Source organism: Molothrus ater, chromosome 36 (genome assembly GCF_012460135.2).
Source record: "Molothrus ater isolate BHLD 08-10-18 breed brown headed cowbird chromosome 36, BPBGC_Mater_1.1, whole genome shotgun sequence".
NCBI lineage: Eukaryota > Metazoa > Chordata > Aves > Passeriformes > Icteridae > Molothrus > Molothrus ater.
This window is the reverse complement of record NC_071663.1, coordinates 762,086-783,394: the sequence shown is the minus strand read 5'-3', so window position 1 is coordinate 783,394 and position 21,309 is coordinate 762,086. Positions and strand designations below refer to the sequence as shown.

Sequence of the window (21,309 nt, the reverse complement as noted above, 5' to 3'; positions counted from 1 at the left end):
GACGCCCCCGAGCCGCCCCCCAGACCCCCAGACCCCTCCCCACGCTTGGGGCCGTCCCGGGGGTCCCGTTCTGTGCCCCCCCCCCCAATTCGGGGGGTCATGGGGGGGTCCTGGGGGTGTCCCGAGGGGGAGGAGACCCCCGGGGGGGGCAGGGGGGTCTCGGGGGGGTTTTTGGGGCTCTTACCGGTCCCGGGGCCGGTCCCGGCAGCGCTGAGCGCCCGTCCCGGGTCCAGCATGAGCGGGGGGGCGGACGGGGAGGGCGGGGCTGGGGCGGGGCCACACACCCGAGGGGCGGGGCCAGCGTGTGACCCCCCACTCCCCCCCCATGGCTGGGACCCATCAAAATGGGAAGGGGGACCACAAAAAACAAGAAAAACAGCAAAAACCCCACAAAAACCAGCAAAAAACAGCAGCACCCCCCCCGTGTCCCCCACTTTGGGTGGGTGACACCCCCAAAATGCGGCGGGAGTGGGGGGCAGACAAACCCCTCCTCCCTTCTTCATCCTCCCTCCCCCCCAGGAGGATTTTGGGAGCTTTTTCCCAATTTTGGGGACTTTTTGGGGGCTGGAAAAACTTCCCAGGCTTTCCAGGGCTCATCCCGAGAGGAATTCGGGGGTGGGGGGCAGAATTTTTTTTTTTTGGGGGGGGAGGGGTTGGTAAGCCCCCCCCCCCCAAAAAAAAAAAAAAAACAAAAAAAAATTCCCAAATTTTGAGCGCTGGGAGGGGCCGAGGGGCCGGAGAAGGGATTTAATGAATTTGGATTTAATTGGAACCAGGCGCGGGGTCGGGCTGGGGTGGGCGGGATGAGCCCCCCCCTCTCCCCCCCCCCAATCCATGCGGAATTCCCGCCCCCGGACCCCCGGGATCGGGCGGGGCTGTGGAAAAACGGATTGGGAAAAAAAAAAAGGGGAAAGTGTCCCAACAATCCCGGAAAAATGGATGGGAAAAAAAGGGGATAAAAGGGAATTCCCGAATTGTCCCAACAATCTCAGCCCCGCGAATTCCGGGCGGGAATTTGGGGGAGACCCCCGGGGTGCGGTGGAGCCCCCCGAGGGGGAAATGGGAACTGGGAAATAGGAATGGGAAATGGGAATGGGACTGGGTGGTGGGGCTGGGAACTGGGGAGGGACAAGGGACACTGGAAATGGCACTGGGGAGGGACAGGGACACGGGGCAGGGACACTGGGAATGGACAGCGATGCTGGGAAGGGACACTGGGGAGGGACAGGGACATTGAGGAGGGACAAGGGACACAGACAGTGATGCTGGCACTGGGAATGGACACTGGCGCGGGGAGGGGACAGGGACACTGGGGAGGGACACTGGGAACGGACAGTGATGCTGGGAAGGGACACTGGGGAGGGACAGGGACATTGGGGAGGAACAGGGACACTGGGGAGGGACAAGGGACACAGACAGTGATGCTGGGAAGAGACACTGGGGAGGGACAGGGACACTGGGGAGGGACAGGGACATTGGGGAGGGACAAGGGACACAGACAGTGATGCTGGGAAGGGACATTGGGGAGGGACAGGGACATTGGGGAGGGACAGGGACATTGAGGAGGGACAAGGGACACAGACAGTGATGCTGGCACTGGGAATGGACACTGGCGCGGGGAGGGGACAGGGACATGGGGAGGGACACCGGCACTGGGAAGTGGCACGGGCAGGGACGGTTGGATGTGCGGGCGCTGTTGGGGCTCTCTGGGGCACGGGTGGCGACACCGGGGGGGCGGGGTTTGGCGTTGGGGACACAAACGGGGGAAGCCCCGTCCCCTCCCCGCCCGCCCCCCCCTTCCTCCTCTTTTCCCGCCGTTCCGCCCCCGCCGGAAGTGGCGCCGCGCGCGCGCTGTGACGTCGCCGCGGCCGTCCCCGCCCCTCGCCTTCCCGCCATGATCCGCGCGGGGGCGGCCGCCCTGAGGGCCTGGAGCCGGGGCCGGGGCTGGGCCGCGGTGAGAGCCGGGCCGGGAGCGGGGCCGGGCCGAGGGGAGAACGGGCGGGGAGCGGGGCCGGGAGCGGCCCCGGTACCGGGATGGGAACGGAGGGAACCGGGCGGGGGCGGGGCCATCGCATAGAGGGCGGTGAGTGGGCGGGGCCATCGCATAGAGGGCGGTGAGTGGGCGGGGCCATCGCTGAGGGGCGGGGTTGGGGCGGTACCAAGTGGAGCTCAGCCCGGGGGGGTTCGGGGGTTCCGGCCGGTCCCAGGAGCGGGGCTGGGGGGTGGGCGGGGGTCGTGTCCCCCCTCCCCTCAGCCCGCAGTTGGTCCCGCCCCCCTGGGGACACCCTGGGCATTGTCCCCAATGTCGCCGTCCCGCAGCTCTCGACGGCGCCGCCGGCCCCGCCCGCGACCCCCGAGACCCGCAGGGGTGAGTGCGGGGCTGGGGACACCCTGGGGACATCCTGGGGACAGTGCCAGGGGTTGGGGACATCCTGGGGACATTGGGGAGGGGCTGGGGTCACCCTGGGGACAGCCGAGAGGGGTGGCCGTGGGGATGGGGACAACCACGACCCTCATGGGGACATCATCGACAGGGCCACCACGGGGTTGGGGACACCTGAATCACCCTGGGGATATCGGAGCTGGCTGCCCGTGCTTTGGGGGATGCCAGGGCCACCCTGCGAGTGTCCCCATGTGTCCCCAGAGGAGCCCCCCTGTGCTGAGGAGCTGCAGTGTCCCCGTGCTGTCCCCGCTGTCCCCGTGCCCAGTGTCCCCACGTCTCCCCCTGTCCCCAGGCCTGTCCCCAGAGGAGCCCCCGGTGGCGTCCCCGGTGCTGAGGAGCTGCAGTGTCCCCGTGCCGTCCCCGCTGTCCCCCGTGCAGGCCTGGGTGGGGTCCCTGCGCCACCCCCAGGACGCGCTGCGGGGCCTGGCCGACCTGCACCCCGACGTCTTCGCTGTCACCCCCAGGTGGGGACACCCGGGGGGACTCTGGGGACACACTGGGGACACTCCCGGGGGCGGCTCTGGGCCAGTGTCCCCCTCCTGTGTCCCCTCCTGTGTCCCCAGGCTGGACATCCTGCACACGGTGGCCACGTGGCAGAGGAACTTCAGGAGGATTGTGAGCGTGGGGAGGGGGATTTGGGGGGAAAAAGGGGGATTTGGGGACAGAAAATGCGGATTTATGGGGAAAAAAGGGGATTTGGGAGCAGAAAAGGGGTATTTGGGGGCAAAAAGTGGGGATTTGGGGTGGCAGGAGAGCATTTAAGGGTGTAGGGGAGGGATTTGGGGGTGCAAAAAGGGGGTTTGAGGGGGCAGAGGAGCTTAAGGGGAGGGTCCCAACAGAGCTTTGGGGGGTCCCAGGAAGGGTCTGGGGGCTCTAAGGAGCTTTGGGGGCTCTCAAAACGTCCCTGGGTGCCCTGAGGAGCTCTGGGGGCTCCCCAAACCCACTGCAGGTGGGGCTGGGGGGGTTCATGTGTGGGGCTCGGGGGTGACCATGTCCGTCTGTCTGTCCGTCTGTCTGTCCCCAGAGCCACGCCCGGGTGCGCACCCGAGCCGAGGTGTGGGGCGGGGGGCGCGGGGGGTGACCATGTCCGTCTGTCTGTCCGTGTGTCTGTCCCCAGAGCCACGCCCGGGTGCGCACCCGAGCCAAGGTGCGGGGTGGGGGGCTCGGGGGTGACCATGTCCGTCTGTCTGTCCGTCTGTCTGTCCCCAGAGCCACGCCCGGGTGCGCACCCGAGCCGAGGTGCAGGGCGGGGGGCTCGGGGGTGACCTTGTCCGTCTGTCTGTCTGTCCGTGTGTCCCCAGAGCCACGCCCGGGTGCGCACCCGAGCCGAGGTGCGGGGCGGCGGCCGCAAGCCCTGGCGGCAGAAAGGCTCCGGGCGCGCCCGGCACGGCTCCATCCGGTCCCCGCTATGGAGGGGAGGTGAGCGACACCAAAAATGAGGGGACAGGGGCTGGGGACAGGGACAGGAGGGCCGGGGGAACAGCCTGGGAGTGGGGACAGGAGGGTGGGAATGGGGACACGGGGCTGGGAATAACCTGGCTGCTCTGGAGGGGACGGGAGTGGCACCAGAACTGGGGACAGGGGATGGGGACAGGGAGGGTGGGAATGGGGACACGGGGCTGGGGACAGGGACACAGGGCTGGGGACACTCTAGGGACATCATGGGGATGTCTGGGACTGCCCTGAGGGACCACCCTGTGACACCCTGGGGACATCAGGAACCACCCTGGGGACACCAGGCCTGGCTGCCCCCATTGGTCTGGGGTCCCTGGGGACATCAGGAACCACCCTGGGGACACCAGGCCTGGCTGCCCCCTCGGCCTGGCCCACGGGGGGTGTCCCCTGCCCGGGGCTGTCACCGAGTCCCCTCCTGGCAGGTGGCATCGCCCACGGCCCGCGGGGCCCCACCAGCTACTTCTACATGGTGCCCATGAGGGTGCGGGTGCTGGGGCTGAAGGTGGCCCTGAGCGTGAAGCTGATGCAGGTACGGGGGTGGCCCGGGCGGGCCGGGGGGCACCCGGGGCTGGGGACAGGGTGACAACGGCCCTGGTGTCCCCCAGGACGAGCTGCACCTGGTGGAGAGCCTGGAGCTGCCCAGCAGTGACCCCCAGGAGCTGCTGGAGCTGGCACGGGCACGGCGCTGGGGACACTCCGTGCTGGTGGTGGACACGTGAGAGAGGGGACAGGGCTGGGGACATGGGGACAGGGCTGGGGACAGGGCTGGGGACATTGGGGACAGGGCTGGGGACACTGGGGATGGGGCTGGGGACACTGGGGACAGGGCTGGGGACAGGGCTGGGGACATTGGGGACAGGGCTGGGGACAGGGCTGGGGACACTGGGGACATTGGGGACAGGGCTGGGGACATTGGGGACAGGGTTGGGGACATTGGGGACAGGGCTGGGGACACTGGGGACAGGGCTGGGGAATTGGGGACATTGGGCACAGGGCTGGGGACACTGGGGACAGGGCTGGGGACAGGGCTGGGGACATTGGGGACAGGGCTGGGGACATGGGGACAGGGCTGGGGACATTGGGGACAGGGCTGGGGACATTGGGGACATTGGGGACAGGGCTGGGGACACTGGGCACAGGGCTGGGGACATTGGGGACAGGGCTGGGGACATTGGGGACATTGGGCACAGGGCTGGGGACACTGGGGACAGGGCTGGGGACACTTTGGGGACACTGGGGACAAAGGGAATGGGATGTTCATGAAGCTGGGGACACCCTGGGGACATCACGGACAGATCACCACGAGCCTGGGGACACCAGGGCTGGGTGTCCCTGCTGTGGGGACACTTTGGGGACATCCCAGGGACACTTTGGGGACACCCCAGGGACACTTGGGGGACACCCCGGGGACACTTTGGGGACACCCTGGGGACACTTTGGGGACACCCCGGGGACACTTTGGGGACACCCTGGGGACACTTTGGGGACGCCCCGGGGACACTTTTGGGACACCCCGGGGACACTGTGGGGACGCCCCATCCCTTTTCCCCCCCAGCAATGAATTCCCAGAGAACATCAGCGCCGCGGCCGAGGGGCTCAAATCCATCACCCTCATCCCTGCCCTGGGTGAGCCCCAGTGCCCTCGCTCTGACCCCCCCCCAAAACCCACCCGGAGACGCTCTGGGGACCCCGCTGGCGTCCCCAACGCGTCCCCAACGCGTCCCCAACCGTCCCCAACCGTCCCCACGCAGGGCTCAACGTGCACAGCCTGCTCAAGCACCAGACGCTGGTGCTGACCCTGGACGCCGTCACCTTCCTGGAGCAGCGGCTGCTGTGGCACGACTCGCGCTACGCGCCCCTGGTGCCCCTCTCGCTGCCCCACCGGGACCCCCCCCCGGCTGCCTGAGCCCCCCCCGGGCGGGATTTGCCCCCTCGGGGTGGGATTTGTCCCCCCCATGGGGCAGATCCCATGAGTAAAGGATTTGGGGACACAGGGGCACAGCGAGGCTTTGTCCCCTCTCCCTGTCCTGGAGGATTTCCTGGAGCCCCCCCGGGCGGGATTTGCCCCCCCCGGGTGGGATTTGCCCCCCCAGACCGGATCCAGCCCCCCCAGCCGGGAATTCGGGGCCGTCGGGCGCTGCTGTGGCCGTTAAAGGGATTTTTTTCCATTGTTGTTGTTTTTATTTTGGGCGGAATCGGGGGGCTCCCACCTCCTTTTGGGGCTCCCCCCGTATCCCAATCCCTCTGGGGTCCCCCCCCCAAGCTCCAGCTCCTCCATCCCAGCCCCCTCCCCAATATCCCGACCCCTTTTGGAGCCCCCCCCCCGAATCCCAAACCCTTTTCCAGCCCTTCCTCCTCCTCCTCCTCCTCACCGCAGGTTTTCCCACGGGTTTTGTCCTTTTGGGTGGAATTTTGGGAATTTCAAGGTCGTGGTGGCAGAGGGATTTTTATTTGTGTGTCCTCCCCCCACAAATGTCCCCCCAAGTGTCCCCAAGGGTCCCCCTCTCCTCCCACACCTCGGGAAGGTGGGAGCCGGAAAAGGAGGAAATTCGGGAAGAACAAATTCTGACCTCACCCAGTTCCTGGGAAATTCGGAGCGGGGGAAAATGTGGGAATGCCGAGACGCCCCGCTGGGAGGGGGGGTCAAGGTTTTGGGGGAATTTTGGGGGTCCCGAGGGGAACTTTAGGAATCCCCGTGGTCCTCTTGGGGTCCCGGGGGTGCTGGCGCCGGTTTTGGGGGAGCATCCCGGGAAAAAAGTCGGGAAATTGGGAATTTTGAGGGGGCCAGGGACCCAACTGTGGGGGGAACTGGGGCACAGCTGGGAGGAGCTGGGACCTTCCTGGGTGTCCGGGTATCCCCAGGAACCGCTGGAATTCCGCACCTCCCTCCTCCTCCTCCTCCTCCTCCTCCTCCTCCTCCTCCTCCTCCTCCTCCTCCTCCTCCTCCTCCCCCCCCCCCCCCTCCTCCCCCTCCTCCTCCTCCTCCTCCTCCTCCTCCTCCTCCTGGGTTTTTTCCGGGGGTCTCCCGGCCGTGCCCATCCCCATCCCGGTGATTTTTGGGGCGTTTCCCCACTTTTTTCCGGTTTTTTCCCGGTTTTCCCGGTGAGGGGCCAATTCCGGGAATCACTCGCGGCTCTGGGGCAAGTCCGGAGCCGCTTCCTGAGGCGACAGGAGGGGACGGGGGGGGACAGGGACACAGAGAGGCCGCAAATGGGGCGGGGGGGAGAGGGGGACACCCCAGGGGACGCAGGGGGGATCAGGAAGAGGCCGGAGGGGACGGGGGCCCCTGGCGGACGGTGACAATGGCACGAGGGGACGCTGGCACCAGGCCACGTCCTGCGGGGGAAGGTGGCGGTGGCAGGGGTGGCACGTCCTGTTGACTCGGAGCTGGGAGCGCCTTTGTGTCCCCTCTGTCCCCAGCTCTCCTGCCCCTGACCCGAGCGTTCCCCTTGTCCCTGTCCCTCCCCGGCGTCCCTGCCATCCCTGCTGTCCCTGCCCTGTCCTGTGTCTCCCCTGTCCCCACTCCCCCGGGCCCTTGGAATTCCATCCCCGTGTCCCTGTCCCCAGTGTCCCTGTCCCCAGTGTCCCTGTCCCCAGTGTCCCTGTCCCCCCATCCCTCTCCCCATGTCCCTGTCCCCAGTGTCCCTGTCCCCGTGTCCCTGTCCCTGTGTCCCTGTCCTGTCCCCAGTGTCCCTGTCCTCGTGTCCCTGTCCCCGTGTCCCTGTCCCCATGTCCCTGTCCCCCCATCCCTCTCCCCAGTGTCCCTGTCCCCGTGTCCCTGTCCCCCCATCCCTGTCCCCAGTGTCCCTGTCCCCCCATCCCTGTCCCCATGTCCCTGTCCCCCCATCCCTGTCCCCAGTGTCCCTGTCCCCAGTGTCCCTGTCCCCGTGTCCCTGTCCCCGTGTCCCTGTCCTCGTGTCCCTGTCCCCATGTCCCTGTCCCCCCATCCCTGTCCCTGTGTCCCTGTCCTGTCCCCATGTCCCTGTCCCCCCATCCCTCTCCCCAGTGTCCCCGTCCCCGGTGTCCCCGTGCTTCCCGTGGCCTCCAAACCGCGGCCAGGCCCGCGGGAGGCTCCCGGCATTCCCGAAATCCCAGGGACAGGCACAGTGCAGGGAATGGCGGCGGCGCGGCCGCGGGGATGGGGCTGTGACAGCCCCGGGCTGCACAAGGGAAGCTGTGACAAGGGTCACCGGCCTGGCGGCCCGGAGGTGACGGGAGGGAGGGTGGCAGGGCTGGGTGCCACCGCTGGGGACACCGCGGGGACATCAGGGATGGGTGCCCTGGGGCTGGAGCCACCCTGGGGACATCAGGGATGTTCCCACGGTGCCAGGGGTGACAGAAAGTCCCCTGATGTCAAAAAGCGACAGAATAGAGGAAGTCGCAGCCCTGGTGACAGCAGCACCCAATCAATGGTGGCCTCTGGAGCCACCCCCGGGGGTGACAGGCGGGTGACAGGCGGGTGACAGCCCCGTCACGAGCTGGGGGTGGCACATCAGGGCTTGGGGGCTCAGAGCTGAGGACCCCCCCCGGTTTGGGGGCACAGGGTGACAAGGAGGGGACAAGGGGGACGGGGCAGGAGGGAAAGAGGGGCAGGGAAATTGTCCCATCCCGGGACAGGGGGACAGGGAAATTGTCCCATCCCGGCACAGGGGAACAGGGAAATTGTCCCCTCCCGGCACAGGGGAACAGGGAAATTGTCCCCTCCCGGGACAGGGGGACAGGGAAATTGTCCCCTCCCGGGAGAGGGGGACAGGGAAATTGTCCCCTCCCGGCACAGGGGAACAGGGAAATTGTCCCCTCCCGGCACAGGGGGACAGGGAAATTGTCCCATCCCGGGACAGGGGGACAGGGAAATTGTCCCATCCCGGGACAGGGGGACAAGAATTGCCCCGGGTGGGGCAGGAGAGGCCGGAGCCCTGTCCGGGCAGCCCCGCGGGCCCCGGCGCGAGTCCCCGCAGCCCCGGAAATCCCCGGGGGCGGGACGGCGACGGGCCGGGGATAAAAGCGGCGAGCGGGCGGACAGACAGACGGACAGAGAGGGGAACGGACACAGGGACGCACCCGGAGCCAACCCGGAGACCCCGACCCGGACGGAGCCGGAACAGCCCCAAAGGACCCATCCCGGAGAGCCCGAACCGAACCTGCCCGGAGAGCCCCAACCGAACCTGCCCGGAGAGCCCGAACCGAACCTGCCCGGAGAATCCGAACCGACCCTGCCCGGAGAGCCCGAACCGAACCTGCCCGGAGAGCCCGAACCGAACCTTCTGGTGCTCCCGGGCAACCCGAACCGACCCATCCGGAGAACCCGAACCGACCCATCCGGAGAACCCGAACCGAACCCTCCCGAGGTCCGGACCGGCCCCAGAGACCCTGAACCCGCCGACGCCCGCGGGGCCCCCCCCGCCTCCCGCGGTGCTCCCGGCGCGTCCCCCGGCTCCGGGAGCGGCGGCCCCCGCCGCGATGGCGGCCCCCGCGCTGCTGGCGCTGGCCCTGGGCGCCCTGGGCGCCGCGGCAGGTGAGGGCACGGCGCGGGCGGCACCGGGCGGGCCCCGCCGCGGGATGGAGCGGGGAGTTTTGATAAATTCTTGCGAAATCCCTAAAAGCCGTCGGGATTTTTCTGCCCCCGTCCCTCCGTTCCTCCCTTGCTGAGCCCATTCCGGGAAAGGGAGGGACGGTCCTTGCTCAGGGGGGCCGGAAAATCGCGGCCCCGCCGGGGAATCCCCCCGGCCTCGGGCGGGGACTCGGCCCGGGGGGCTCCCGAGGGCCCGCGGCGGCTTCCTCAGCACTTTTGGGGGCTTCCTCAGCACTTTTGGGGGCTTCTTCCGCATTTTTGGGGGTTTCCTCTGCACTTTTAGGGGCTTCCTCCGCATTTTTGGAGCTTCCTCCACATTTCTGGGGGTTTCCTCTGCACTTTTGGGGGTTTTTTTTCTCCGCTTTCCCTGCACTTTGGAGCCCACTCAGTCACCCTGGGGGGTTTCCTCTGCTTCCTGGGGGAGCTTCATCCGAATTTTGGGGGCTTCCTCAGCAGCTCGGTGACGTCGGCCGGGGGTGTTTTGCTGGGAAAACACCGAAATTCAGGGATGAGGATGAGCCTGGGAGATTCCCCCCCCCGCCCCAAACTGCTCCAGGAACTGAGAATTCCTGACTGAGGGAGCTCCCTGAGGTGCACAAAGGACCCCCGAGCCCCCCCAGGACACCCGAGATTTCTGGGTTCCTTCTCCACGAGGAGCTCAGGGGTGGCTGGGTCTGATTTTTGGATTTTTTGGCCCCCGTGTGGGGCCAGGTGTGGAATTCTGGAGTCAGGGCTGGGGTTTTGTCCTGATGGATGAAGGGTGGGAAATTGATGTATTGATAGGAAAACGAACCATTTGTTAAGGTAAACCTTTAGACAAAAGGGTTTAGTCAGAATTATTTCCTATGTGGGATAGAAGATTAGATTATTAATATGGGATGGGATGGAATTTTATAGCTATTTATTTAAAACTGATTTTATAGGGATTTTTTGGGGATTTCAGAGGGATTTAGTTCAGGCTCCTGTCACCACAACCCTCCCGAGCTACCCCACCCCATCCCAGGGCTGTTCTCCTGCTGTTTTCCCCGTTTTTCCCCCGTTTTCCCACCACGGCTCACCCCAGTGTCCCCTCCCCGTGCCAGTGCCCCCCGAGGGTCCCCTCATGTCCCTGTCAACCTCGGACCCGATGGTGAGGAAGCCCTTCAAGGTCACCTGCAGCATCAGGAGCGCCGTCCCCGCCACCAACGTCACCATCACCGCCAACGACCGCGCGTGGCCGGTGGCGCTGAGCCAGGACGGCCACCAGGCCACCGCCGAGGTCACCATAGCAGAGGAAGGCAGTGCCCGGCTGGGCTGCACCGTCCACGTGGGCAGCAGGAAGCTCCAGACCAGCACCACCATCCAGGCCTTCTGTGAGTGACCTCGGTGACACCGCGGTGCCACCAAGCCCAGGTGTCCCCAAGCACTGCGAGAGGAATTCCCTGGTTGCTGTTGTCACTACACGATGCTGTCACCCGCAGATGTCCCCACGCCGCTGTTGGACGTCACCAGCACCACCGAGGCTGGCACGGAGCTGAGGGGAAGGTGCTCCATGCCACCCGAAGCCGGCAGTGACGTCCAGGTGAGGGTGGTGGCACGTGGCCTGGGGGACCTGGTGGATTTTACAAAGCCCCCGGTGAACTTCAGCCTGACAGTGACGGAGGAGGACGCGGAGAGGGAGCTGGTGGTGACCTGTGAGGCCAGGATGCCTCCCTACGCCTCGAGGAACAAATCCCAGCAGATCCATGTGCTGGGTGAGAGCGCGGCCGCTGTGTGCCCGGCCCCTGTGCCTCCTTTTCCTGGTCCCCATCCCGGCTTTTCCTGATCCTTATCCCTCCTTTTCCTGGTGCCCATCCCTCCTTTTCCTGGTCCCCATCCCTCCTTTTCCTGATCCTTATCCCTCCTTTTCCTGATCCTTATCTCTCCTTTTCCTGCTCCCCATCCCGGCTTTTCCTGATCCTTATCCCTCCTTTTCCTGATCCTTATCCCTCCTTTTCCTTGTCCCCATCCCTCCTTTTCCTGGTCCCCATCCCTCCTTTTCCTGGTCCCCATCCCTCCTTTTCCTTGTCCCCATCCCGGCTTTTCCTGGTCCCCATCCCTCCTTTTCCTGGTCCCCATCCCGGCTTTTCCTGATCCTTATCCCGCCTTTTCCCGCAGTCAAACCACGGCTGGACATCGAGCTCTGCCCCCCGCAGCAGAACTGGACAGAGGGGCAGGAGGGGACCCTGAACTGCAGCGCCAAGGGCACACCTGAGCCGCGGGTGAGCTGTTCCAAGGACGGGAATTCCCTCATCCCTGGATCCATCCGTCCTGTTTACCACGCCCACGCCGGCACCTACCTGTGCCAGGCCACCAACGAGCTGGGGACAGCCGAGCGCAACGTCACCGTCTGGGTGCAGCGTGCGTCAGGGGCCGGGGCTCCGGGGGGCTCGGGGCCGCTGGGGATCTTTGGGGGTTTTGGGCTCCTGGGGGTCTTTGGGGTTTTTGGGCTCCTGGGGGTCTTTGGGGGTTTTTGGGCTTCTGGGGTCTTCGGGATATTTTGGGTTCTTGGGGGTCTTTGGGGGTTTTGGGCTCCTGGGGGTCTTTGGGGTTCTAGAGGTCTTGGGGCTTCTGGGGGTCACGGGGGTCTCAGCTCCTGGAGATCTTGGAGGCCTTTGGGGTTTTTGGGCTCCTGCTGGTGCTGGGGTTTTTTGGGGATATTGGGGGTCCTGGGTGGTCTTGGGAGTCTTTGGGGTTTTTGGGCTCCTGGTGGTCCCGGGGCACAGCAGCCCCCTCCCCACTGACCCCGGCCCCATTTCCCCCCAGATGTCTCGGATGTCTCGGATGTCTCGGATGTCTCGGTCCCGCTGCTCCCGGTGCTCCTGGGGACGCTGCTGCCGGTGGCCGCCGTCCTCCTGGTCCTGGCCGGGGGCTACTTCCTCTACCGCCAGGGCAAGATCGGCGAGTACTGGCTCTGGAAGGGGCAGCCGCCGCCGGACGCGCAGCCCCTGCGGCCCCAGGGCAGCTCCCAGGCGGCCGCGGCCGCTCCCAACGGATGCGCGGCCCCGTAGGCGGGGAGAGGCCGTGGAGGGGCGGGGAGCCCCTGCCCGTCCCTCCGCCGCGGCCACCGAGGGGACGGCGACAGCGGGCACCGGCCAGGGCCAGAGCGGTGGATGCGGCTCCCAGGCTGGGATGGACGGAGATGCGCTGGGATGGACTGGGATGGACTGGGATGGACTGGGATGGTGAGATCCAGCCGGGCCCCGGCGTGGATCTCCGGGTTTCGCTCCGGATTTTATCCCTCGAATGTTTTTTGGGGTGGATTTGGTGACTCTGGAGGTCGCGGAGCTCCCCGGGCGGAGCATCCGGGTTGAATCCCGGGCATTTCGGAGCTGGCGGGGGGACAAGGAGCAGGAGGGAGGGGACAGAGAGGCGACAGCGGCACGTCCCACCAATAAACGCTGCAGGTGACATCCACCGGGGCCAGCGCTCTGCAGTTCCGGGGCTCTTCCCGGAGCCCGGGCCGGGGAGGGGCACGGGGGGTGACCGCCCCCACTGTCCCGCCCGGCGGGGCCATCGCCGGGGTCCCGGTGTCCCCAGGCCCCCGCTCCGGGCGCTCCCGTCCGTCGCTGCCGCTTCGCCCACGCGCGGCCCGGAGCCGCCCACGCGGGGAGGGCTCCGGGGGCGTTCGGGGAGGGGCTTTTTGGGGGGGGGGGGGCGTTCGTGAAGCGCCGAGCACCGGGCGGGGGTGGGGGGGACTGGGGGGGGTCGGCGTGGGCGGGGGGAGGAGCAGCCCCGCGGGACCGGCGGCGCGCGCGGCAGCGGAGGAGCCGCCTTCGGCCTCGGCCGCCGCTTCCTCCTCTCCCTCATCCTCCTCTTCCTCTTCTCCCTTCCCCATCCTCCTCCGCTTCATCCCCATCCTCCTCTTCCTCTTCCCCCCCCCCGCCCTCCCCGTCGCCTGCGTCCTCCTCCGCTTCATCCCCCTCCTCATCCTCATCCCCCTCGCCATCCTCATCCTCCTCCCCATCCTCATCCTCCTCCCCATCCTCATCCTCCTCCCCATCCTCATCCCCCTCCTCATCCTCATCCCCCTCGCCATCCTCATCCCCCTCCCCATCCTCATCCTCCTCCCCATCCTCATCCCCCTCGCCATCCTCATCCTCCTCCCCATCCTCATCCTCCTCCCCATCCCCATCCCCCTCCCCATCCTCATCCTCCTCGCCGTCTCCATCCCCCTCCTCATCCTCCCATTCTCCCCTCCCTCCTCGCCGTCTCCCTCCTCCTCCGCTCCATCCCCGTCCCCATCCTCCTCTTCCTCCCCATCCTCCTCCTCCTCCTCCTCTTCCTCCCCACCCTCCTCCTCCTCTCCCGATGGGCCCCCCCGGCCCGGCCACGCGGCTCTTGCCCCCCCTCGTTCTGGCGCTCGCAGGTAAAGGGGGGGGGGGGGCTCGAGGGGTTTTTTTGGGGGGGGGGGCGGGGGGACCCTCCAGAATGGGGAGGGGGCGTCTCTGAGGATCCCAAAAAACAGCGACCATTAATTGGAGGGGGGCGGGGGGGGAAGAGCCCGAAATCAGCAGCGACTTTTATTGGGGGAGGGGGGGGGGCACGACTCTGGGGACCCCCAGAGACCCCCCCCCAAATACCCGAGGCCCTTTAGTGTTGGGGGGGGCACACAGGAACCCCCAATTCAATAGCGGGGACCCTTAGGACTGGGGGGGGGTCACACGCAGGGACCCCACGAGCCCCAAATCAGAGGCACCTTTAGGGCTGGGGGGGTTGGGGACACACGGGGACACCCCCAGGAGCTGGCGGGGGGGGGGTCTCAGTCCAGGGTCACGGGGGTCCCCCCAGCCGGACCTGGGGGGACACTGCCCGTGGCGGGGTCTCGCAGGGGTCGCCCGGGGCACCTTCACGGTGGCGGCCTGGCCGCGGGTGGCCGTGGTGGCCTTCGGGGGCTCGGTGACCGTCAACTGCAGCCGCAGCGCCTGCCCGGGGGACAACGCCACGCTGGGGCTCGAGACCGCCCTGCCCGCGACCCCCGGGCCCGGGGGGCTCCGCTGGCAAAGCTTCCGGCTCCACAACGTGTCCCGCTGGAGCCCCGGCCCCGTCACCTGCTCCGGCCGCTGCGGCGACGCCGAGGCCAACGCCAGCGCCGGCGTCCTCGTCTACCGTGAGTGCCTTGGGGCGCCCTCGGGGACACCGAGGGGACACCGAGGTGGCAGCAGCTTCGTCCTCAGAGCTGCCGGAGCGGGTGGAGCTGGAGCCGGTGCCGGCGGTGGCCGTGGGGGACAGCCGGAACCTGACGTGCCACGTGCGGGAGGTGGCCCCGCTGCAGAACCTGACGGTGACGCTGCGGCGCGGGGCCGAAACGCTGCGCACCGAGAGCTTCGGCGACGCCGAGGGCAGCGCCAGCGTGGCCGTGAGCCACCTGCTGACCGTCACCCGCGGCGACCACGGCCAGGACGTCACCTGCCACGCCGAGCTGTCCCTGCGGCCGCACGGGCCCCTGTTCGCCCGCGCCGCTGTCCCCGTCACGCTCTCGGTGTTCGGTGAGCGGCGGCCGCGGCGTCCTCGTGTCCTTGTCGCCATCGCGGTGACCTCGCTGTCACCCTCGCGGTCATCGGGACCCTGTCCCTGGCTCTGGGGACGCGTCCCAGTCCCGGTGACCCCGCGTCCCCCCCGGTGTCCCCGCAGCTCTCCCGGAGCCCCCCCAGCTCCAGGCCCCCGCCATCCTCGAGGCCGGCGCCGTGGCCAACGCCAGCTGCCGCATCACCGGCGCCTTCCCGGCCGGGGACGTCCGTGTCACGGCCGCGCTGGACCAGGAGCCGCTGAACGTCACGGCGGCGGTGGCCGGGGACACGGTGACGGCCAGCACGGCGCTGTCCCCGCGCAGCCCCGGCCCGCGGGAGCTGAGCTGCACGGCCGCGGTGGCCACGGTGGCGCGGACGGCGCGGAGGCAGCTCCACGTTTACCGTAAGGCGCCGGGGAGGGGGCGGCGGGGGCACCGCGGGACCCCGAGATCGCCTCGGATCCATCCGTGGGACCTTCCCGCAGGATTCCCCGCGCCCGCCCTGGAGCTGAGCCCGGCCCCGGCCGCGGCGGGCAGCGAGGTGACGGTGACGTGCCACGCCGGGGCCGCCGAGCCGCCCGAGGCGCGGCTGCAGCTCCGCGACGCGGACGGCGGGGTCCTGGCCGAGGGCCCGCAGCCCCGGCTGCAGCTCCGGCTGCTGGCCCGGCGCGACGACGACGGCCGCGAGTTCCGGTGCCGGGCCAGCCTGGCGGTGGGCGGCAGCGTGGTGACCAAGGACGCGGCCGCGCGGCTGGCGGTGCTCTGTGAGTGTCGCGCCAGCCGCGGCCCCGCCCGCCCCTCCCGGCATTCCCCAAATCTCTTCTTTTTCTCCCCAGATCTTCCCGAAATCCCGGCCAGCGGCTGCCCCGGTAACCGCACGTGGGTGCGGGGAGCGCGGGAAGCGCTGTCCTGCCGCGCCACCGGCAACCCCGAGCCCACCGTGGTGTGCGGCCGCGACGGCGTCGTCGTGGCCACAGGCGAGCCCGAGCCGGTGACCCGGTCCCGCGCGGGGACCTACGTGTGCAACGCCACCAACGCGCTGGGGACGCGCAGCCGCCGCGTCACCGTCCGCGTGGAGTGTGAGTGGCGCCGGGGCCGGGGCCGGGGGTCCCCTCGGGGGCCGCCGCGGTGACCGGGCGGCCTCTGTGTGTCCCCCCCTCAAGATGAGCCCACGATGTCCGAGTCGGGGTGTCCGGCACGCCGGGTCTGGGTGGAGGGACAGCGGCGGGAGCTGGAGTGTCGCGCCGACGGGGACCCCCCGCCCAGCACGCGCTGTGCCCGCGACAGCGGCCCCCGAGATGGTGGCACCCGCGACAGTGGCACCCGCGACAGTGGCACCCGAGATGGCGGCACTCGGGATGGTGGCACTCGGGATGGTGGCACCCGAGATGGCGGCACTCGGGATGGCGGCACCCGGGATGGTGGCACCCGCGACAGTGGCACCCGCGACAGCGGCCCCCGAGATGGCGGCACTCGGGATGGCAGCACTCGGGATGGTGGCCCCCGAGATGGTGGCACTCGGGATGGTGGCACCCGCGACAGTGGCACTCGGGATGGTGGCACCCGCGACAGTGGCACCCGCGATGGTGGCACCCGAGATGGCGGCACCCGAGACGGTGGCACCCGAGACGGTGGCACTCGGGATGGTGGCACCCGAGATGGTGGCACCCGAGATGGCGGCACCCGAGACGGTGGCAGCCACCACGGCGGGGTCGCCCGCGGCCGCGTGGTCACCCGGGCCGATGGCGGCCGCTACGTGTGCAGGGCCAGCAACAGGCACGGGGTGGCCGTGCGGAGCGTCCTTGTCACCGTGGAGTGTGAGTGTGACACCGGGGAGGGGACACCGGGGTGCGCCGGGGGCGGGGGGGGACAGGGGTGTCACAGGGGTGGGACAGGGATCTGGGGGACACAGGGGTGTCACATCCATGCCCGGAATTCCAGAGCCGTGCCGGGATGGATGGGATGAGGATGAGGATGGGGATGGGACGGGGATGAAGCCGAGCCCGGCTGTGCCCGGGCCGGTCTCGGCAGCGCCGGGGGCTCTCCCGGCGGGTCCCGGGAGGGTCGGGGCGGTCTCACGGGGCTCCCCCGGCCCCATCACCCCCATCCCCGCCGCCTGCCCCCGGTTTTCCAGACCAGCCGAGCCTCGGCGAGCGCGGCTGCCCCGAGCGGCGGCGGTGGCTGGAGGGGACCCCGGCCGAGCTGGGCTGCGCCGCCACCGGGAATCCCCCGCCCCGCGTCACCTGCGCCAAGCTGGGCGACCCCGCCAACGCCACCGAGCTGGGCCGGGACGGCCGGGATCCCGCCCGGGCCACCGCCAACGTCACCCGAGCCCACGCGGGCACCTACCAGTGCCGGGCCACCAACGCGCACGGCTCCGCCGTCCGCAACGTCACCGTGGCCGTGGAGTGTGAGTGCGGGGGGCGGTTCTGGGGCAAAACCGGGGAATTCGGGGCACCCTCAGCAGCCGCCGCTGTCGCCCCGGCGCAGACGGCCCCGCCGGCGTCACCGTGCGCGTCCTGCCCTCCGCCAACGTCACCCGCGGCAGCGGCTTCACCGTGGACTGCGGCGCCGAGGGGGTCCCGGCGCCCACCTACACCTGGGCGCTGCCCCCGGCCCCCAACCTGCGCTGGGCCGCCGACAACCGCTCGGTCACGGTCACCGGCGCCACCACGGCCAACCGGGGGCTCTACACCTGCACGGCGAGCAACCGGCACGGCCGGAGAGCCGGGAGCGTCGTGGTGCGGGTGGACGGTGAGCGCAGGGCGGGGGGAACGCGCTGGGCGGCGGTGATTCCGGCCCCGTCCCGGTGATTCCGGCCCTGCCCCGGTGATTCCGGCCCCGTCCCGGTGATTCCGGCCCCGTCCCGGTGATTCCGGCCCTGCCCCGGGGTTACCGGCCCTGCCCCGGTGTCACCGGCGGCTCTGTCCCGGGGTTACCGGCCCTGCCCCGGGGTTACCGGCCCCCCCCGGTGTCACCGGCGGCTCTGTCCCGGGGTTACCGGCCCCGTCCAGGTGATTCCGGCCCCGTCCCGGTGATTCCGGCCCTGCCCCGGTGTTACCGGCCCTGCCCCGGGGTTACCGGCCCTGCCCCGGGGTTACCGACCCCGCCCGGTGTCACCGGCGGCTCTGCCCCGCAGAGAGCTGGCTGGTGCTGCTGGCGGCGCTGGGGGCGCTGGGCGCGGCGGCGGCGCTGGCGCTGGCCGTGGCCGGCGGGTGTTACCTGAAGAGCACGGCGTGCAAGAAGGGCGAGTACAACGTGCGCGACGCCGAGGGCTCCTCCGAGGCCGCCTGCCTGCACCGGCAGCGCGACCCCCGCGCCGAGGTGTTCGGGATCCAGCTGAGCCCGCCCTGAGCGGCGCCGGCGCCGGCACCGGCACCGGCACCGGCACCGGCACCGGCCTGCCGGGAGCCCCAGCGCCGGCCCAGCGGGACTCGGGGTGGATTTGGGGGTTTTGGGGAGGGTGAGGATGGTAAGGATTCCTCCGGAGGTGCTCACTGGCACCCGGCACGGCCGCGGGGAGGGTTTGGCATCCGGGACCGGAACCGGGACCATCCCCATCCCCATCCCCATCCCCGTGGGGTTTGGGGACCCCCCCCGCCCCACCCCAGGGGTTTTTGGGGGGATTTTGGGGGCTACAACATCCAGGACCGAGCGTTCCCCCGAGGGTTCCTCCCTGCCCACCCCGGCCCGGCGAGGAGGGGGTTTGGGGTCCCCTCAGATCCCCCCCCTCCCACCCCGCGCTTCGGTGCCGAGGGGATTTTGGGGCGATTTGAGGGGTTTGGGAGCCGCGCCGAGCGCGGCACAGGCACCGCTCAGGGCTGGGTGCTCCGGGGAGGGGGGACACCCAATAAACGATCAATGAACGGTCAATGAACGGTCAATAATCGATCAATGAACGGTCAATAATCGATCAATGAACGATCAATGAACGATCCCGCGCTCGCGGGGGTCGCCGCCTCCCTGTCCCCAAGCCCCGCCCCTTGTCCCCCCCCCGGGACCCCCGTCCTTCCTCCCCAAACCCTCCAAAGCAGCACCCAAATGAGCCCAATTAGCAATTAATTAATGATTGAGCGACGCTCGTTATCTCAAACCCGGAACCCCAGGAATGTTTTTTTGGGAGGGGGGGGGGGTGTGGCCCTGTCACCCTCTGGGACTGGACCCCCCCCTTTGGGGGGGCACTCTGGGGACGTGTCCCCGAATGCGAGGGTGGCCTTGGATGAGGGGGAATTTATTTACTTATTTATTTATTTATTTATTTATTTATTTATTTATTTTTTGGGGGGGTCCCCCTTCCCTGGGGGCTCCGGGGGGGGTTCGGGGGTTCCCTCCTCGGGTAGGGGGGGCTCGGGGTCAGTGGATTTTGGGATGTGCCCTCGGGGTCAGCGGGGTTTGGGGTCAGCAGGGTTTGGGGTCAGCGGGGTTTTAGGGATTCGCCCTCGGGGTTTTTGGGGTTCCCCCGGGGTTTTTGGGGTCAGTGGGGTTTGGGATCAGTATGGTTTGGGGTCAGTGGGTTTTTGGGGTTCCCCCCGGTGTTTTTGGGGTCCCCCCGGGGTTTTTGGGGTTCCCCCCGGGGTTTTTGGGATTTCCCCGGGGTTTTTGGGGTCAGTGCGGTTTGGGATCAGTGGGGTTTGGCGTCAGTGGGTTTTTGGGGTTCCCCCCGGTGTTTTTGGGGTTCCCGCGGGGTTTTTGGGCTCAGTGGGTTTTTGGGGTTCCCCCCGGTGTTTTTGGGGCTCCCCCGGTGTTTTTGGGGTTCCCCCGGGGTTTCTGGGCTCAGTGCGGTTTGGGGACGTGCCCGTCCACGTAGAAGTTGCGGGTGAGGCGGGGCAGGGCGATGCGCGCCCCCTCCAGCGCGGGGCTCAGCCGGAGCTGGCAGCCGAGCCGCGAGTTCTCCTGCAGCAGCGGCGCCTGGTCCAGCAGGTCCTCCTCCCTGCACGGAGCACGGACCGGGTAACGGGGCTACCGGGGGAACCGGGGGGATACCGGGGGGATACCGGGGGGATACCGGGGGTACCGGCGGGTCCTTACCGCTCGTCCGGCGCCGGGAGCCGCGCCAGGTGCGGCTCGCTGATGTAAACGTGGCAGGTGGAGCAGGCCAGCGAGGCCTCGCAGGCACCTGCGGGAGCGGGAGGGCCCGGTGAGCACCGAGACAGCACCGGGACCGCCCCGGGACCGCCCCGCTAGCACCGACACCCTCCCAGCAGCACCGGAACCGCCGCGGGACCCCTCTGTCAGTACCGGGAGCCTCCCGGAGCCCCAAGCGCGCTTCCCCCAGTCCCGTTCCCAGCCCCGGTCCCGCCCCCGTCCCGTTCCCGGTCCCGGTCCCGACCCTCCAGCTCCAGCCCGTGCCGCTGCGCCAGGTGCAGCACGTTGTCACCGACTCTGCCGCGCACCGGCACCTGCCGCCCCTCCCGGTCCACGAAGACGACGTTAACCCTATGGAAAGGGGGGGGGGGACACACGACACCGGGCTCAGCACCGGGACCCGGTTCCGTTCGGGCGCCGCCGCCCCGGGAGGGCGTTCCCGGTACCCACACGGCGGCCTCGGGCTCCTCGGCCGGGGCCCCGCCGCTGCTGAGGCTGCGGGAGACGCCCCGGAGCAGCCGCCGCGTCACGGAACCGCCGCTCGCCGCCGCCATGGGCGCCGCCATGTTGGGCGCCACGTGACCGCCCCACGTGACCCAGGAGGGCGGAGCGACGCGCGGGCGGGGCCCGCCCTGGGTCCTGAGGCCCGGCCGCGGATTTGGGGCGAAATTGGGAAATTTTGGGGGAAAACCGGGGAATTTTGGGCGTCCAGGGGGAGTTTGGAGGTCAGAGACGAGGAGGAGGCCACTCTGATGGGGGAGGGCGGTGTTTTGGGCCGGTACTTGCTGATTTTTCGGGCGCTTTTGGGGTCTGGGGGGGATTTTTTGGGGGCCCCTGCCCCAATTTGGGGACACAGGACCGGCCCAAAATGGGGAGGGGGCGCAAGAGGCTCCCCCCCGAAACGAGGGCACAGCAGAAATAACGAAATGAGACGGAAATAACAAAAAAAAGAAGGGCGGGGAGCAGAGATATAAATAGAACTTTATTTTGGGGGGGGGGGGGGTGAGGGGGACACAGCCCCCCCCAAACCCCCCCTTACAGCAAAACCAGACAGGAAAAACAGGGAAAAGAACTCAAATCCGGGGAAATCCCCCCCAAAACCAAAGGAGAAAGGAGGAAGATTTGGTAAATTAAAAAAAAACCAAACAGCGTTAAAGTAAAAAGGCCGATTTTACCTCAAAAAGAAAAGCGTAAAACGGCAGCGGGTCCAGTTGTTAAAAAAAGGGG

General features: G+C 68.4%; 4 protein-coding genes across 6 annotated transcripts; 3 read left to right on the top strand and 1 right to left on the bottom strand.

Annotated features, from left to right (window-relative positions):
• Positions 1-1,871: 1,871 nt before the first annotated feature.
• MRPL4 (mitochondrial ribosomal protein L4) lies at positions 1,872-6,066 on the top strand. The gene is made up of 9 exons (XM_036400032.2): positions 1,872-1,954; positions 2,320-2,368; positions 2,736-2,907; positions 3,007-3,058; positions 3,745-3,862; positions 4,321-4,427; positions 4,504-4,613; positions 5,454-5,524; positions 5,650-6,066. Exons 1-9 carry the CDS (start codon positions 1,895-1,897, stop codon positions 5,802-5,804), a joined length of 894 nt encoding a protein of 297 aa, XP_036255925.1. The 5' UTR covers positions 1,872-1,894; the 3' UTR covers positions 5,805-6,066.
• Positions 6,067-8,681: 2,615 nt separating this feature from the next.
• Positions 8,682-12,905, top strand: LOC118697465 (intercellular adhesion molecule 5-like). Its single transcript, XM_036400109.2, has 5 exons — positions 8,682-9,413; positions 10,553-10,822; positions 10,931-11,203; positions 11,607-11,849; positions 12,255-12,905. Exons 1-5 carry the CDS (start codon positions 9,359-9,361, stop codon positions 12,497-12,499), a joined length of 1,086 nt encoding a protein of 361 aa, XP_036256002.2. The 5' UTR covers positions 8,682-9,358; the 3' UTR covers positions 12,500-12,905.
• A 792-nt stretch (positions 12,906-13,697) lies between these two features.
• Positions 13,698-19,090, top strand: LOC118697468 (intercellular adhesion molecule 5). Of its 2 annotated transcripts, XM_054518136.1 has the most exons (10): positions 13,698-13,857; positions 14,320-14,598; positions 14,666-14,977; positions 15,123-15,401; positions 15,483-15,761; positions 15,834-16,076; positions 16,161-16,814; positions 17,132-17,407; positions 17,488-17,751; positions 18,137-19,090. In XM_054518136.1, exons 1-10 carry the CDS (start codon positions 13,800-13,802, stop codon positions 18,349-18,351), a joined length of 2,859 nt encoding a protein of 952 aa, XP_054374111.1. In that variant the 5' UTR covers positions 13,698-13,799; the 3' UTR covers positions 18,352-19,090. The 2 variants fall into 2 exon arrangements, with proteins under 2 accessions (XP_054374111.1, XP_054374110.1); XM_054518135.1 differs by having other exon boundaries at positions 15,483-16,076.
• Positions 19,040-20,678, bottom strand: FDX2 (ferredoxin 2). 2 transcript variants are annotated; one of them, XM_036400117.2, is made up of 4 exons: positions 20,533-20,676; positions 20,327-20,433; positions 20,026-20,113; positions 19,040-19,927 (listed from the first exon to the last, which is right to left on the bottom strand). In XM_036400117.2, the coding sequence occupies exons 1-4, from the start codon at positions 20,646-20,648 to the stop codon at positions 19,771-19,773; spliced, it is 468 nt and encodes a 155-aa protein (XP_036256010.1). In that variant the 5' UTR covers positions 20,649-20,676; the 3' UTR covers positions 19,040-19,770. The 2 variants fall into 2 exon arrangements, with proteins under 2 accessions (XP_036256010.1, XP_036256008.1); XM_036400115.2 differs by having other exon boundaries at positions 20,327-20,678.
• Between the last annotated feature and the right edge of the window lie 631 nt (positions 20,679-21,309).

What these genes read in the sequence shown, in the direction of transcription:
- LOC118697465 (XM_036400109.2), top strand. Translation starts at nt 9,359, where the DNA reads ATGGCGGCCCCCGCGCTGCTGGCGCTGGCCCTGGGCGCCCTGGGCGCC. An exon ending in CGCCCTGGGCGCCGCGGCAG is followed by an intron (nt 9,414 to 10,552) that starts GTGAGGGCACGG and finishes TCCCCGTGCCAG; the next exon opens with TGCCCCCCGAGGGTCCCCTC. An exon ending in CCAGCAGATCCATGTGCTGG is followed by an intron (nt 11,204 to 11,606) that starts GTGAGAGCGCGG and finishes CTTTTCCCGCAG; the next exon opens with TCAAACCACGGCTGGACATC.
- LOC118697468 (XM_054518135.1), top strand. Translation starts at nt 13,800, where the DNA reads ATGGGCCCCCCCGGCCCGGCCACGCGGCTCTTGCCCCCCCTCGTTCTG. An exon ending in CGTCCTTGTCACCGTGGAGT is followed by an intron (nt 16,815 to 17,131) that starts GTGAGTGTGACA and finishes CCGGTTTTCCAG; the next exon opens with ACCAGCCGAGCCTCGGCGAG. An exon ending in CGTCACCGTGGCCGTGGAGT is followed by an intron (nt 17,408 to 17,487) that starts GTGAGTGCGGGG and finishes GCCCCGGCGCAG; the next exon opens with ACGGCCCCGCCGGCGTCACC.
- MRPL4 (XM_036400032.2), top strand. Translation starts at nt 1,895, where the DNA reads ATGATCCGCGCGGGGGCGGCCGCCCTGAGGGCCTGGAGCCGGGGCCGG. An exon ending in GTCTTCGCTGTCACCCCCAG is followed by an intron (nt 2,908 to 3,006) that starts GTGGGGACACCC and finishes CTGTGTCCCCAG; the next exon opens with GCTGGACATCCTGCACACGG. An exon ending in AGAGGAACTTCAGGAGGATT is followed by an intron (nt 3,059 to 3,744) that starts GTGAGCGTGGGG and finishes GTGTGTCCCCAG; the next exon opens with AGCCACGCCCGGGTGCGCAC.
- FDX2 (XM_036400115.2), bottom strand. Translation starts at nt 20,648, where the DNA reads ATGGCGGCGCCCATGGCGGCGGCGAGCGGCGGTTCCGTGACGCGGCGG. An exon ending in GCACGGGCTGGAGCTGGAGG is followed by an intron (nt 20,114 to 20,326) that starts GTCGGGACCGGG and finishes CCGCTCCCGCAG; the next exon opens with GTGCCTGCGAGGCCTCGCTG. An exon ending in CTCCCGGCGCCGGACGAGCG is followed by an intron (nt 19,928 to 20,025) that starts GTAAGGACCCGC and finishes TGCTCCGTGCAG; the next exon opens with GGAGGAGGACCTGCTGGACC.